This window comes from Poeciliopsis prolifica, unplaced genomic scaffold, assembly GCF_027474105.1.
Source record: "Poeciliopsis prolifica strain line A6 unplaced genomic scaffold, Auburn_PproV2 SCAFFOLD072, whole genome shotgun sequence".
NCBI classification, from domain to species: domain Eukaryota; kingdom Metazoa; phylum Chordata; class Actinopteri; order Cyprinodontiformes; family Poeciliidae; genus Poeciliopsis; species Poeciliopsis prolifica.
In genome coordinates this window covers 88,947-102,030 of record NW_026562447.1, presented here as the reverse complement: position 1 = coordinate 102,030, position 13,084 = coordinate 88,947, and the positions used below count along the sequence as shown (strand labels likewise).

Below are 13,084 nucleotides of genomic sequence, written 5' to 3'. Positions count from 1 at the left end.
ATACCTAAATCACCAGTTCCAATAGCAATTAATTCTAACTACGTTATTATTTTGCAACTTCAAACAAAGTCCTCAGATTTTGACGTCAAAAGACGTTCTTTGTTTATTTCCGATAGGATCCGGCAGGTCGGGTCGGCTCTGTCACGACCGACACATCAGTTGTGAAATGTCATTTCACTCTTTTCCTATTAACAAATTTAAAATGGCTACAATTTATGCCTAAAGGTATTACATACAAATTGGAAGGCGAGTTTTTTTTTAAATACTGTGATTAAAGAAAGAAAAAAAAGATTTCAAATCTGAATTCCTATGCTGAATTCCTGGCAATCTTACTGAGGTGTCTTCACATTTAAAGGTAAAATGCTCCTTCCTCGCATTAAGAACATAATGTACACGAGGATACACGATGACAGTCAAAATATAATTCCGCTTTATTCGTGGGGTTTAATCAAATTGTCTCGGGTTGACAGCACAGGTCTGACAGGCGAGCAGCGGTGATGCTGCAGTCGCGGATGTGCCGTCAGTCTGTAACGATGAGGCTGAAAACGACGTGAGGGACGCTGTTGACACACTTTGTGTGTGTGGCACACAGTTTTTCAGGAAGTGGGGAAAGCGAAGGCAGTAGACGACATGTTTTTGACCGCATTAACGTTTTTGTTTTTTTCCCAGCAGCCAAACGGGACTTGTAACGGCTTCCTGTTGATGATCGCGGAGGTGGATCGACGTGTCTGCACTAACGGCTCGCGATGCTAACTCGCTAGCTTCATCTTTCATGTTTTGTTCCTCTTAGATGTTATTGTTAAACGCTACAATTGAAATAAGATAGACTAAACTCTTCCTCGTTCGCTTCGGGTGTTTTTTTTTTTTTTTAAATAACCAGATTATTGCAAAGCGACTTGACTTTAAAAAGCTTTCCGCTGATTTGGTGACTGCTAGCTAAATGAGTGGAGCTGAGTAACAAAACATGGGTTTTACGTGGATGGAGGCAGGTAGCAGGGCACATGTGAATGATTAACCAGACAGTTTGAGGGTAATAGGAGCCAGTCGGGGGATGTCAAGCTATTTGCATGCATTTGTTGTTTTAAAGCGGAAAACTTTTGCGTACTGGTAGCTGCACAGTTAAATCACATTTAGTAATGGTATACATAAAAAACATGAAATTCTGTGAGGTGGTCGCCTAATCTCATCAAACCTGATCTAATTTATTAGAAACAGTAAACTCTTGTCAGTTTTTTCTTGTTTTATTCAATAGATCTAGTTTTTTCAGCTCCTACTTGGGTAAGATGAGTCTCAGTTGGCCCGTAAAGCGCTGTCACCTTTAGGGTTTGGCTCTGGACCACCAACCATGCGCCTCTCGACGTTTTTGGCCCTCTTCAGGCCTGCTTTGCCCCTCATCCTGGGGCTGTCTCTGGGGTGCAGTCTCAGCCTTTTGATGGTGTCCTGGAACCAAGGGGACACGGACGACCCCTGCGGAGACGAGCTGGCCAAAGGTGGGCTCTTCCTGGGGAGAAGAGACGCTCAGAGAGGAGGCAGAGATGGAGCTGGAGAGGAGGACTTCCAGCCACGAATAGTTCCCTATCACAAGGACCCAAACAAACCACACAAGAAAGTCCTCAGGTGAGTGCAGAGGTCACCTTTTGATGTTTAAAAATACTACACTAGCACCCACATACAAAATCAGAGAGCCAGAATAAAGTGGTTTAAAATTGACATCAAAAGAAGAGAAATGAATGCACATCCACAGTGTGGAGCATGGTAGTGGCAGAATTATGCTGTGTGGATACAGGTATAATGAGTGGAGCTAAACAAGATACAACACTGTTAGATGCTGCAAAATCTTGACACTGTTACAGTAACAAATTGCTCTAATAAGTTATTGCGATAAATGGCTATGTTGTTTTTTTGAGACCTCTTTCAAGTAATATAGCACAATACAAGAACACATTATCAAAGATAATACAGTTTTTATCATATCTGTTGGAAGTAAAAGTCTTGATAAATGACAAGGGCTGCAGTTAATGTTTATTTTAACAGATTATTCTGATGATGAATCGATTAATCGGATAAAATAGCAAATTCTGCAGATTTTTTGTTTCACCACTTGAACATATTTCATACAATATTAGAAAAATATATTTAAAAGATTCAAATAAAATTCAATTCTTATTGTGAAGAAGAAAATAAACATTTTATTGCCTTAATATCAATAACATAACATTCCTATTAGCGGTTAGGAGTAAAATGCTCTTTATTCAAGATTTTCTTTATGGAATTGCAATCAGGTGAAGCTAAAACTGTAATTTGGGGGTATGTTAGTTAGTTACAAAGCTTTTTAAATCTTAAATGCAAAATGTATATATTTTTTGTACAGTTTTGGATTAGTCATAAACTCTGATTAATGATTAATCAGTGCTAATTAAGTTGAAAATTATATTAATAATTGATGAATCACGATTAATCATGGACACCATAATTTCATGAGTTCCATAGTGAGATTAGTAATTATTTAATCAGGAATCGTCACGATTAATCGTTTCAGTCTCATTTGTTTTTGTTTTCTTCATGTTCTCGCGGTTCTAATCTGTTTTTCTCCCAGCAGAACTCGATACATCCACACTGAACTGGGCATCCGAGAGCGGCTGCTGGCGGGCGTCCTCACGTCTCGGGCCACCCTCAGCACGTTGGCTGTGGCGGTGAACCGCACGGTCGCCCATCACTTCCACCGGACCTTTTTCTTCACGGGCCTCCGGAGCCCCAAGGTGCCACACGGCATGACCGTGATCGCCCACGGCGACGACCGGCCCGTGTGGCTGATGTACGAGACGGTGCGGCACCTCCATCAGCACTACGGTTCGGAGTACGACTGGTTCCTGTTGGCGCAGGATGACACTTACATGCAGGCGGTCCGCCTGTCGGAGCTGGTGGGCCACCTCAGCGCGGGGCAGGACCTGTACATGGGCAGGGCGGAGGAGTTCATCGGCGGGGAGGAGAAAGCGCGCTACTGCCATGGCGGCTACGGCTACCTTCTGTCCCGCAGCCTGCTGGCGCGACTGCAGCCGCATCTTGACACCTGCCGCAACGACATCCTGAGCGTGAGGCCGGACGAGTGGCTGGGCCGCTGCATCATCGACTACCTGGGTCTGAGCTGTGTGGAGGTGCACCAGGTAACAACAACCATGCATTTATACACTCAAAAAATAAAAGCAAAGCAAAATCTAGACGTAAATTCTGTGATGCCTGACAGGGGATGACGTATCGCTATTTTGAGCTGGGGAAAAACGCAGATCCAGAGCGTGAGGACAGCGTTGCGTTTAAAAACGCCTTCACAGTTCATCCCGTATCGGACCCCAACCTCATGTACCGTCTGCATAAACGCTTCAGCCAAATAGAGCTTCAGTGGACTTACCAGCAGATTTTTGATCTACAGGTTTGTTACATTTTACTTTCATATTTATTTGGGGGTGGAGCAAAAAACCAAAAAGGTTTTTTGACCCACCCTAATAACCGCATGCTACAAAGCAGAAATTCCTGTTTGATAAATTATTCATTCATGTAAGAAAAAAGCTTTGTTGAGACATGTCAGTGGAATATAATCCTCTCTAAGCTCAGAACAGTTAAATTTAATGACTATTTCTATGTTTTGTTCCTCCAAAATAAAAAAAAAATCTGACTTTTTAATAGAAATGTTACCTCATCTTCTTAGAAATTTGAGCTTTGACACTTTGAGATGATGATTTAATTTAATAGTTCTCACAATATGGCCAGATGTGGGTCTCTTTATTTCATCACGGGACAAAATTATACATTACTCTCACTATTGAACTATCTAGATTAGGGCTGCAACAATTTATCATAATTAATTGACAAGAAATTGTCAACTAATTAATCAATAACTGAAGTATACAGACTCAAAAGAAGTCAGTTTATATATTCACATCTGGAATCAAGGTAAAACTGTACTTAAATTTATATATTTTGCATTAAACCTAGAGAAAAAAAATCTTTGTCAGTAAATATTTTCTGTAAAGTTTTCAGTAAGAATCTGTAGAATTTGTCCAAAAACTTTTATCCGATTAATTGATTAATCCCATTACTAAAATAATTATTAGTAGGGCTGCAACTAACAATTATTTAAAAAATACATTACTTTATTGATTATTTGTACAATTAACTGATTACTAAGCTACTTGGCAATTATTTCAATGATCCATTTGTCGCGATTAATCTGATTAATCGTTTCAACTCTAGTTTTAACCCTGCAAACTTGCTAATGAGTTAATTAGATTTGTTTGGAATTTAAACAAACAGCAGCTATCTTAAAGGTATTATTTTACTTTGGTTTTATATTTCAAAGATTTTTTTGGGTGTATCCATCAGATGCAGATCAGCAACCTGAGCCACTTGACCCCTGAGGGTAAGGCTGGGGTGACGTGGCCAATCGGCATCAACTCTCCCTTCAAACCCAAGACCCGCTTCGAGGTCTTAAACTGGGATTACTTCACCGAGGAGCACATTTACTCCTGCACAGACGGCTCGCCCAAATGTGAGATGAGAGGAGCTGACCGAGCCGACGTCAGCACCATATTGGAGGTCGCCGTGGAGCGGCTCAACGAGCGCTACCAGCCGCAGCTCCGCTTCCGCAAGCGGCGCCTGCTCAATGGGTACAGGCGCTTCGATCCCACGCGTGGGATGGAGTACATACTGGATTTGGCGTTGGAGGCTTTCACCCAGAAAGGTCACAGCCAGGTCATTGCCAAAAGGGTCAACCTGTTGCGACCTCTGAGCGCTGTCGAGATTATCCCCATGCCTTATGTGACGGAGGCAACGCGGGTGCAGGTCATCCTGCCGGTCACCACCCAGGATCAGGACTACGTGGGTAACTTCCTCGACATGTACGTGACGAACACCCTGGACACCCACGATAACGTTTTACTGACCTTCCTGTTCATCTACGACCCCTTCGACGCCCAGAGAGTCAGCCAGAGCGACGTATTCGCCGGGGTCAAGTCGATGATCGGCGAAGTGGAAAAACGTTACGGCGATGTGAAGATTCCCTGGATCAGCGTGAAGACGGAGGTTCCCTCACAGGTCAAGCTGATGGACATCATTTCCAAGAAGCACCCTGTTGACACGCTTTTCTTCCTGTCGAGTGTTTGGACCGAGGTCAACGCGGACTTCCTGAACCGCTGCCGAATGAACGCCATAAGTAACTGGCAGGTTTTCTTCCCCGTCCACTTCCAGGAGTTCAACCCCGCCGTCATCTACCGCGACCAACAGCCGTCCGCCGCCTCCACCTTCGCCTCAGAGTCTCTTCGTGACGGCCACTTTGACCGCCACGTCTTCGACGAAGCCTGCTTCTACAACGCCGACTACATGAGCGCACGCACCAAGATGGCGGCCGACATTTTAGAGAACGAGGACCTCATGGAGAGCATGGACGTTTACGACATTTTCGTGCGTTATTCCGGCTTGCATGTGTTCCGGGCCGTGGAGCCAGCGCTGATCCAAAAGTACGTGCGGCGGGCGTGCAACCCGCGGTTCAGCGAAGACATCTACCACCGCTGCGTGCTCAGCAACCTGGAGAGTCTGGGGTCACGGTCACACCTCGCCATGGCTCTGTTTGAGCAGGACCAGGCCAACAGCACATAAAACACTGGTTTAATGCAGAAAACTGTGGATTTAATCCTCTTTTTCTGGACATTTCATGGTACAAAGATGTCAGGATCAATAAAAAAAAACAATAATAATAACCTTAAAGTATTCCTGCTCATTACGGGAGCTTTTGACTTTTACTTTTGTACCTTTGAAATGTGTCATGTCTAGACAGCAGTGAATCATAGATGCTCCTCCGATTCCTGCTGTTAGCTTTCTCAGCCTCTGAGACGGTATTTATATATTTAGGTGTATTTCAGTATCTGTAACATAAACAAAGGCCTTCTTTGTTAATAATCATTGGAAAGAAAATCACTTGAGCCATAAGTCTTCCATTGTGGAGATGTTCAGATACTGGAAACAAGCTGAAGCCATTGGCTGCCTTTTTCTTTAGGAAATGTTCTTTTTTTTGTAAGAGGTATTAAAGAGTAAAATTTACACTCAGCGGCTTGTGTGTGTTTTTTTGTGTTTGTAAATATCTGGTTAGTATCAGATATTTATATTGGCTTTAGTTTTTGTGTCTGTGCAGCATTTAACATTTTCCTTTGCCTTTTTTTTTCTACACACCTGTGTGTAGAAAAGTAATAATAGGACTATTTTTAGTAAAAATAAAAAATAGCCATCCAAGAAAGTATTTGCTAAAAAGACTTGGATTGCAGAGGTTTTTGTAAGGTATGGACTAAATTACTATTTTCTTGACTTTCTCATCATTTTAGAAGCTTTTTCTGGTTGTGCTCACTACTTATTCCCCGTCTTAAATTCAAAATTTACATGCATTTCAAATGTATTTAATATCTGGTGGGAATCCATTATTTTAGAAGAATTGTTTTGATTGAGCTGGAAAATGGAGGAGAGACGTTCAGGGACCGTTTTTAGGTCAGTTTTCTGGTTCTGATGAACATTTTGTTCCTCAGCTCCACGCCCCGCCTTGTCTCCTCACATTAAATCTTAAAAGTCTCCACCCCGGTACAAACGTGAACCCTCTGCCCAGACGACAGGCCGACTCAGCCAATGGGCGGTTAACCCCCCGACGCTGGGATTGTGGAGAACCCTGAATGCCTCGCTTCATGCAGGCTCATTGCTGATGCAGCGAAATGAGGCCCGCTAACCTCTCTCACCCCTGAGAGGGGCCGTGGGCTCCGGAGAATAGCGCCGCAGCGCAGTGAAAGAAGCTCTTTCTGAGGCGGCAAGGTGCTCCAGCTCCGCTGCAGGTCACAGTGGAAAGGAGGGCCTCCACCTGCCTCCACCAGGAACAATAAAACTCTTGTCTGCCGCCTGCAAACAGCGCCGCTCTCCTGCATGAAGCAGACCCCACCAATGAGCCAGAACTGAAACATTTTTATGAGTCAAAGTCATTTATGTGACGACACAACGAGTAGCAGGCATTATATATATAAAATAATATCTTAAATTTCATATTCCAATTATCTTGGGTTCCCAAATCTTTCCATGCCATCGCCTCCAAAGAACATTTACTGCTGGTCAGAGTATGTAGAGAACCAAAAAGAGCAGCACCACTTCAATATATTTTTACTCTAGTAAAGGTAAAAATTAGCCATCCAAGAGTAAAAAGGTATTTGGTAAAAAGTCGACTCGTGTACTGAGTAAACAATCGATTGATTATTTAACAATTAACAACAATTTTAATTTATTTAATTAAAAAATACATCAGAGTCCCCAAAACATAAAGTTAAGTGGAAATTTTGGCATTTTAAGAATTGGCAATAATTCAATTGCCAATGAAATTGGCAATAATTCAAATAATTCAATTGGCAATAATTCAATTGCCAATTGGCAATAATTCAGTATCAGAAACAAACAAACAAAAAAATCAGGCAAATGAAGATTTTTCCAAATCAGTTTCCAAAACGTGGATTTTAAAATCATACTAATGAATCAACATGTAGCTTTTAAGCCATAGAAAACTGACGAACAACAAAAGAGACTTCACATCTGATGGCATTTACAAACTTTGGCAAGCGCTTCTTTATTTACATCCAGGCTGTCTCACAATGTTACAGCTGTATTCCCCTCTTTTTCTTTACAGAACATGATCATGAAACCCTTTAGAGATATACAGCATTATTATTTATTATTATTATTAACCTCCTGTCGGTGACCCTCAGTGTAAACAAAGAGAGAGTAGCTCCCCCTCCTCAGACCCACATGCAACAGAATGGACAGGGATAGGTGACAGACTAATACAGTAGTGATGATTCTGTTGTAGAGGAGTTGCAGCTCCAGGTGTCCTCCACAAGAGGGGGTTAGTGATTCAGTGACAACGTTATAAATGTCCTGGGCATGCTATGAATAGAAGAAAAACAAAAAGAACAAAAAGAAACTCCAGGTGAGACAGGGACTGATTTCCTAGCTACAGCTACCTACACAGTGCAGTGAATATAACTTAGTCCCAGTAATGAAAACATACAGCTCACACCTACAGTTAGTTAGTTGCTGGTAGGACAAGTTATTATTATTTTCTTCTTTTTTGGCAAAAAAACAATTTCCAGAAGGCGCCATCAGCAAACCTGCCGAGTCTTGCCTTGGCTACGTACACATCTATGCAGACCTCTTAATATTTACACTGACAGCCACATCAGATGTATTGATCCATGTTCATGGAGCATGCATAGGTCGATTTTTGTGTACGCTGGGATTATAAAGAGGGTTTCACCCACAAAAGAGAGTCCCGACAAAGAGTTTACACCACAGTGCAAAGTAACCCTCCCATCCAAAAACAAATAATCTAATTGACAGTACAACATATACATACAAGTCATTAAAAAACATGTAAAATGAGATTGGTGCAGATTATATTCTGTTGCAGCTATTGAGACTGATTTTTGATGAAGCTCCCACTGTAAGACACAAAAATAAATCGATCCCCAAAGTGGGAATAATTAAAAACGAATGTAGCTCCCATTCTGCAACATGTAATCCAAACAGATGTGGACTGTACAGCTGGACACCAAAACATATTTACATTCAAATCTCCAACAAACTAACCTTCGTTATTCTTTTTTTCCTTCTCTGTGCATGAATAACATAGAAAATGTAAAATGCAACAGACCTGGACTTAACTGCTAATGCTGCTCAGTTAATATTTTTTTAAAACACAGATCTGTGTTTTTGTCCAGTTTTTGTTCTCTGCTTCTTTTTGTTGGATCCTTTGGTAAAACTTTTGAAACACTGATCTTAAAAACACACAAAAGGGATTATTTCCATCACAGTGACATGATTAAAGGAAAAAAAAAAAAATACGATCCTCACACCATATTGTTTTCCAGCAACTGTTCTGGTCAGAAGTTTATAGACATTCACCATGGTGATAATTTTAGGTTTCTTATGTGAATGATTAATAATGAAAAGGCTCAATCTGTACATACAAACCCACAAACACATAGCTTCCCATAGCATCAGGAAGCATTTCATATATTGTAGTTCTGGCTACTACTTTTCTTGGCTGAATTGGTTCTGAATTTGGAACTGGCACCAGTTCAAATATAAGTGCAGTCTACAAAAAGTTTCAGAAGCTTGATGTTAGCCTGGTAGCATCTCATAAGATTATTTTTGAAGCAAAAATGAACTCCCAGCGGGTCAAAAGCAGCATTATCACCCATTGCTGATGTTTGCCGATGATGTTGGATTTACGAGGTACTAGAAACGCACAAATACAAAGGTTCCCGCAGGAACAAAATGTAAAATAAAATAAATAAATAAATAGTTGTGTTAACATTTTAAAATCAAAGTAATTAATTAAGCAAAATTTTAATCCCAGCCTTAGTTTTAAAGTATGTTTGGGATCAGAGTCCTGTGCTGGACCACAATACAAAAATTGTGTGTATTTTGCCAAGAAAACTTGTTAAATATTCAGCCAGAAAAATTTAATTAACTTATCGATGGTGTTCAGGGGGTTTGTATGTATATATAAGAGCATGCATGTGAAGTTTTGACCTCATGTGAATTAGATAAAATTGTATTAACTTGACATTTCCCAAATCTTGTTTTTAAAAAGTTAAAGTTGTTGAACAATTAGTTCACCAAGGAGAAATTAACATAAAAACTATTCACCATGGAACACAGTTAATATAATCCTTACGGTAGTGATGAGTGCATGTAAACTTCTGTCATAAACTGCTGATAGCATGGTAATACTTAAACTTCGCAGTCTCTTTTTTTTAAGCAAACTAAACATGGTGGAGAAACAATGAATGCAACCAACAGGTCATGTTTTATAATCTGCAACCACCCAGAAAACTGTAATCTCATATTTTGCTGGTGTTATTAATTAACCCTTAAAAAAATAGGATTCAAATGAGGAGAAATAAAAAAAAATGTGCGTAGTTAGACTCGTCCAGAGCACAAACATGGAGCTGTGTGAGCAGCTGGTCGACAGTTTTTGCGGGACATATTTACAAAGTCGAGCCTCTGAGGGCCAACAGTGCTGCTAACGATGATTACTTTATGGTCTTTTCAAACGGGAAGTGCATCCTTATCTGGGTCTGACAAACCTGTTGAGTCCTTTTTAGCTTCAAAACTGTTGACAAACTGAATGTGGACTTCTTTAGGTTCAGCTAAAGATCTAGACTTCGCTGCTGGCCTCACACACACACTCACAAAAATCCAAACACACACACACAGCTTGAAAATCCAGAGGCAGAACTTCAGGAGGGCCTTCTGCTTTAGGTGTTGCGGACTGCTAAGGCCTGTTCCAGCTCCTGTCTCCTCTGCTGGATCTATCAGGAGAACGGCAAGTTAGAAGAAGAAGAAGAAAAAGAAGAGATTTTATAAACGATGAGGGGGTGGGCTTTCTTCACCTTGCAGTAGAAGTAGCGGCTGACCGCCTCCTGGGACCAGGGTTCGTGGTAAAATGCCGCCCTCCGCTCCTCCTCAGGGTTTCCCACCACGTCGGTCATCAACTGCAGCACAAGTTAGAAAACTTACATCCTGCAGCAAACATCTAAGGTGACGGCATTGTGTTTGAGTATTTCTTGGTTCAAAATAAATTGTGTTGAGGGTTGTAATCTTTATGTTGGTATTTTATACATGTTTTTAATTAAAAACATATTGAAGTGTCCAACAAAAGGTTAGATTTATTTTGAGAGACCAGAGGAGTAGCCATGTTTTTTTTTCATTTATAACTACATGTTGCTCCACAGTCAAAGTTCTAGAGCTATTACCTTTTAGCAGATTTTCATATAAATACAAAGGTTCACCATTTATTTATTAGGGATATTTAAACAGCATTCAGGCAAGAACAAAGATAGAAAGATGGATGTATGGATGTATGTATGGATGTATGTATGGATGGATGGATGTATGGACCTTTCCATACATGTATGTATGGATAGACGTATGGATTAATGGATGAATAGGCAGACGGACGGGCGGACGGGCATGTTGAACCTTGAGGTCTCGGCTTTGGGACTTGAGCCAGTCTTGGATGTAGCCTTTGGGATCTCTGGAGAAGCTGAGCATGAAGTCCCGTTGGATCTTCAGCTGGTTGATGGACTCAATGGTCTCATGAATCTGGAAAACAGAAACACCAGATTCAAACCTCTGAACCAGAAGAACCAACCTTGACCGCCTCTGATTAGACAACACGTCCTCAATTTTGCAGCTTAGTTCAAAATTAGCTTTCCAAAAAAACTGTTACAGCGCCTGGCCTCTTGAGGCTGTGCAGGGTTCTTTTTGTTATGCAGGTTCAACTGTGAGGGCACACCTTCCTGATTGGCTGCCTGAAGGCTGCAGAGGAGCAGCGACCTCATTGGGTCAGCAGAGGATCGTCAAGTCAATCAGATGCTGATGAGACCCACCTGCACCATCCTGACTCCATTCCTTCAGTGGGGCAGCTTGTAGGAAGAGGTTTTGTTCAGCTGTCCCCCACCTTTGGTGCTTGTAACTGCTTTGGGCAATTTTGAAACATTTTTGTTCTTGCTTGTTCTACTCAACAGTTTGCCTTTGGAGTAGTCTGATTTAACAAGCTAGAACCTCGTGTTTGGGAGGCTTGGTTCTCCCTTGTGTGTGTGTTTTTTTCTTCCTTTTCCTTTATTTAAGTTTACCTCAGACTTGTTTGAACATTTTGTAAACTAATTTGCACTTAACATTCTTCAGTAGGTTAGACCTTTTTTTGTTAAATTGTATTGTGTTTTGGTTTTGTGAAACCATCTTTTTTTATTTTTGGAATAAATGACTTTACATTCCACTTATTTTCTCTGGACACATTTTTATGTGTCTGCCCCTCAACCCCTAGATCTTGGGGGCATAACAATAATATTAAGGAATATTAAATATTAAACTTGTTCATCAATGTTCCACCACATCAATGGCCAAAATTGAAGTCATAATCTTTATATTTTATGGAAAAAAATATATTTGTGGGTGCTAAAGTATCACAGGATTCAAGACAAGACAAAGCAACAAAATATGTGAAGAAATTTTGATTTTACATAAAAATCATATAATCAATATACTTGCATATTACACATATTACAAGGCATGTTTTTTTTGTTGAACTGAAAAACAGGACTTCCCCCTAAGTGGACTGCAGCCTCATTAAACTAGCAATGCTTCTGCAATCCTTTTCATGTAAAGAAAAAAAAAAGTCTACCAAGAAGGAGCTTTACGATTTACCAGGAAGGGGCTCTGCTGAGAAACCGGTTCCCAAATGAACAACAGATGAGTGATAAACAGAGTCCAGATAGGCAGAAACATAAACTACACATAATGAAATAACCAGCGCCAGGTTTTCTAAATAAAACAGAAAGAGGAACTGGACATAAAAAAAGAAACCTTTCAGAAATAATAACCGTACAAACCCGCCCCCCTCCCACACCCCCAAGATAAAACAAAGCAGCTAAAACCATTTTTTATAAACACTAATAAAATGTAGCCCATTTAAAAGTTGGCTCAAAAATCTTCCAGCTTTTATTGACTTATGACCACAATTTTATTTCACACGTCTAATTTCTGGAGTCATCCCAAGACCTCATATGTTGCTTTCCAACCATCATCTCAGAAAACAATTCAATAGGTAACTGCATGTTATATCGTTTACTGTCTAGAAAAAATGTTGGGTTTTTATTGATACAGTTCCATATAAAAAGTATTTGCCTCCTAAATCTAATCACTGTTGAGCCAAAACTGACAGCAACAACTCCAGTGAAGATTAGCAGTCATTGGCAGTGAGTATTTTGCATTACTATGGAGTTATTCTGGTCCCACTCTTCTTTGGAGAGATGTTTTAATTCAGCCATACTGAGATGTTTCCATGCATAAACACCTGTTTAAGTTCAGACTTTGACTAGGCTACTTCAAACCCTTCTTTTTGATGCATTTTTGACCCATTTGTGCTTGCTGGCATGTTTTAGATTGTTTTCCTGCTGCATAACCCAACTGTGTCTGAGCTTAAGATCACAAACTGATAGAAAGA

The 13,084-nt window shown here is 40.6% G+C and overlaps 2 protein-coding genes across 7 annotated transcripts in view; one reads left to right on the top strand and one right to left on the bottom strand.

Moving 5' to 3' along the window:
* Positions 1-232: 232 nt before the first annotated feature.
* Positions 233-6,092, top strand: chpf2 (chondroitin polymerizing factor 2). 2 transcript variants are annotated; one of them, XM_055020978.1, is made up of 5 exons: positions 233-355; positions 476-1,617; positions 2,600-3,164; positions 3,245-3,427; positions 4,378-6,092. In XM_055020978.1, the coding sequence occupies exons 2-5, from the start codon at positions 1,346-1,348 to the stop codon at positions 5,647-5,649; spliced, it is 2,292 nt and encodes a 763-aa protein (XP_054876953.1). In that variant the 5' UTR covers positions 233-355; positions 476-1,345; the 3' UTR covers positions 5,650-6,092. The 2 variants fall into 2 exon arrangements, with proteins under 2 accessions (XP_054876953.1, XP_054876952.1); XM_055020977.1 differs by having other exon boundaries at positions 233-1,617.
* A 1,517-nt stretch (positions 6,093-7,609) lies between these two features.
* smarcd3b (SWI/SNF related, matrix associated, actin dependent regulator of chromatin, subfamily d, member 3b) overlaps positions 7,610-13,084 on the bottom strand; it is a 44,900-nt gene continuing 39,425 nt past the window's right edge. For all 5 annotated transcript variants that reach the window (XM_055020935.1, XM_055020933.1, XM_055020934.1 and 2 more), the window contains 3 exons: positions 11,059-11,181; positions 10,470-10,571; positions 7,610-10,388 (listed from right to left, as the gene is read on the bottom strand). In XM_055020935.1, the coding sequence (XP_054876910.1) occupies positions 10,335-10,388; positions 10,470-10,571; positions 11,059-11,181 (279 nt within the window). In that variant the 3' untranslated portion in view covers positions 7,610-10,334. The remainder of the gene's footprint in view (positions 10,389-10,469; positions 10,572-11,058; positions 11,182-13,084) is intronic.

What these genes read in the sequence shown, in the direction of transcription:
- chpf2 (XM_055020978.1), top strand. Translation starts at nt 1,346, where the DNA reads ATGCGCCTCTCGACGTTTTTGGCCCTCTTCAGGCCTGCTTTGCCCCTC. An exon ending in CCACACAAGAAAGTCCTCAG is followed by an intron (nt 1,618 to 2,599) that starts GTGAGTGCAGAG and finishes TTCTCCCAGCAG; the next exon opens with AACTCGATACATCCACACTG. An exon ending in AGCAGATTTTTGATCTACAG is followed by an intron (nt 3,428 to 4,377) that starts GTTTGTTACATT and finishes TGTATCCATCAG; the next exon opens with ATGCAGATCAGCAACCTGAG.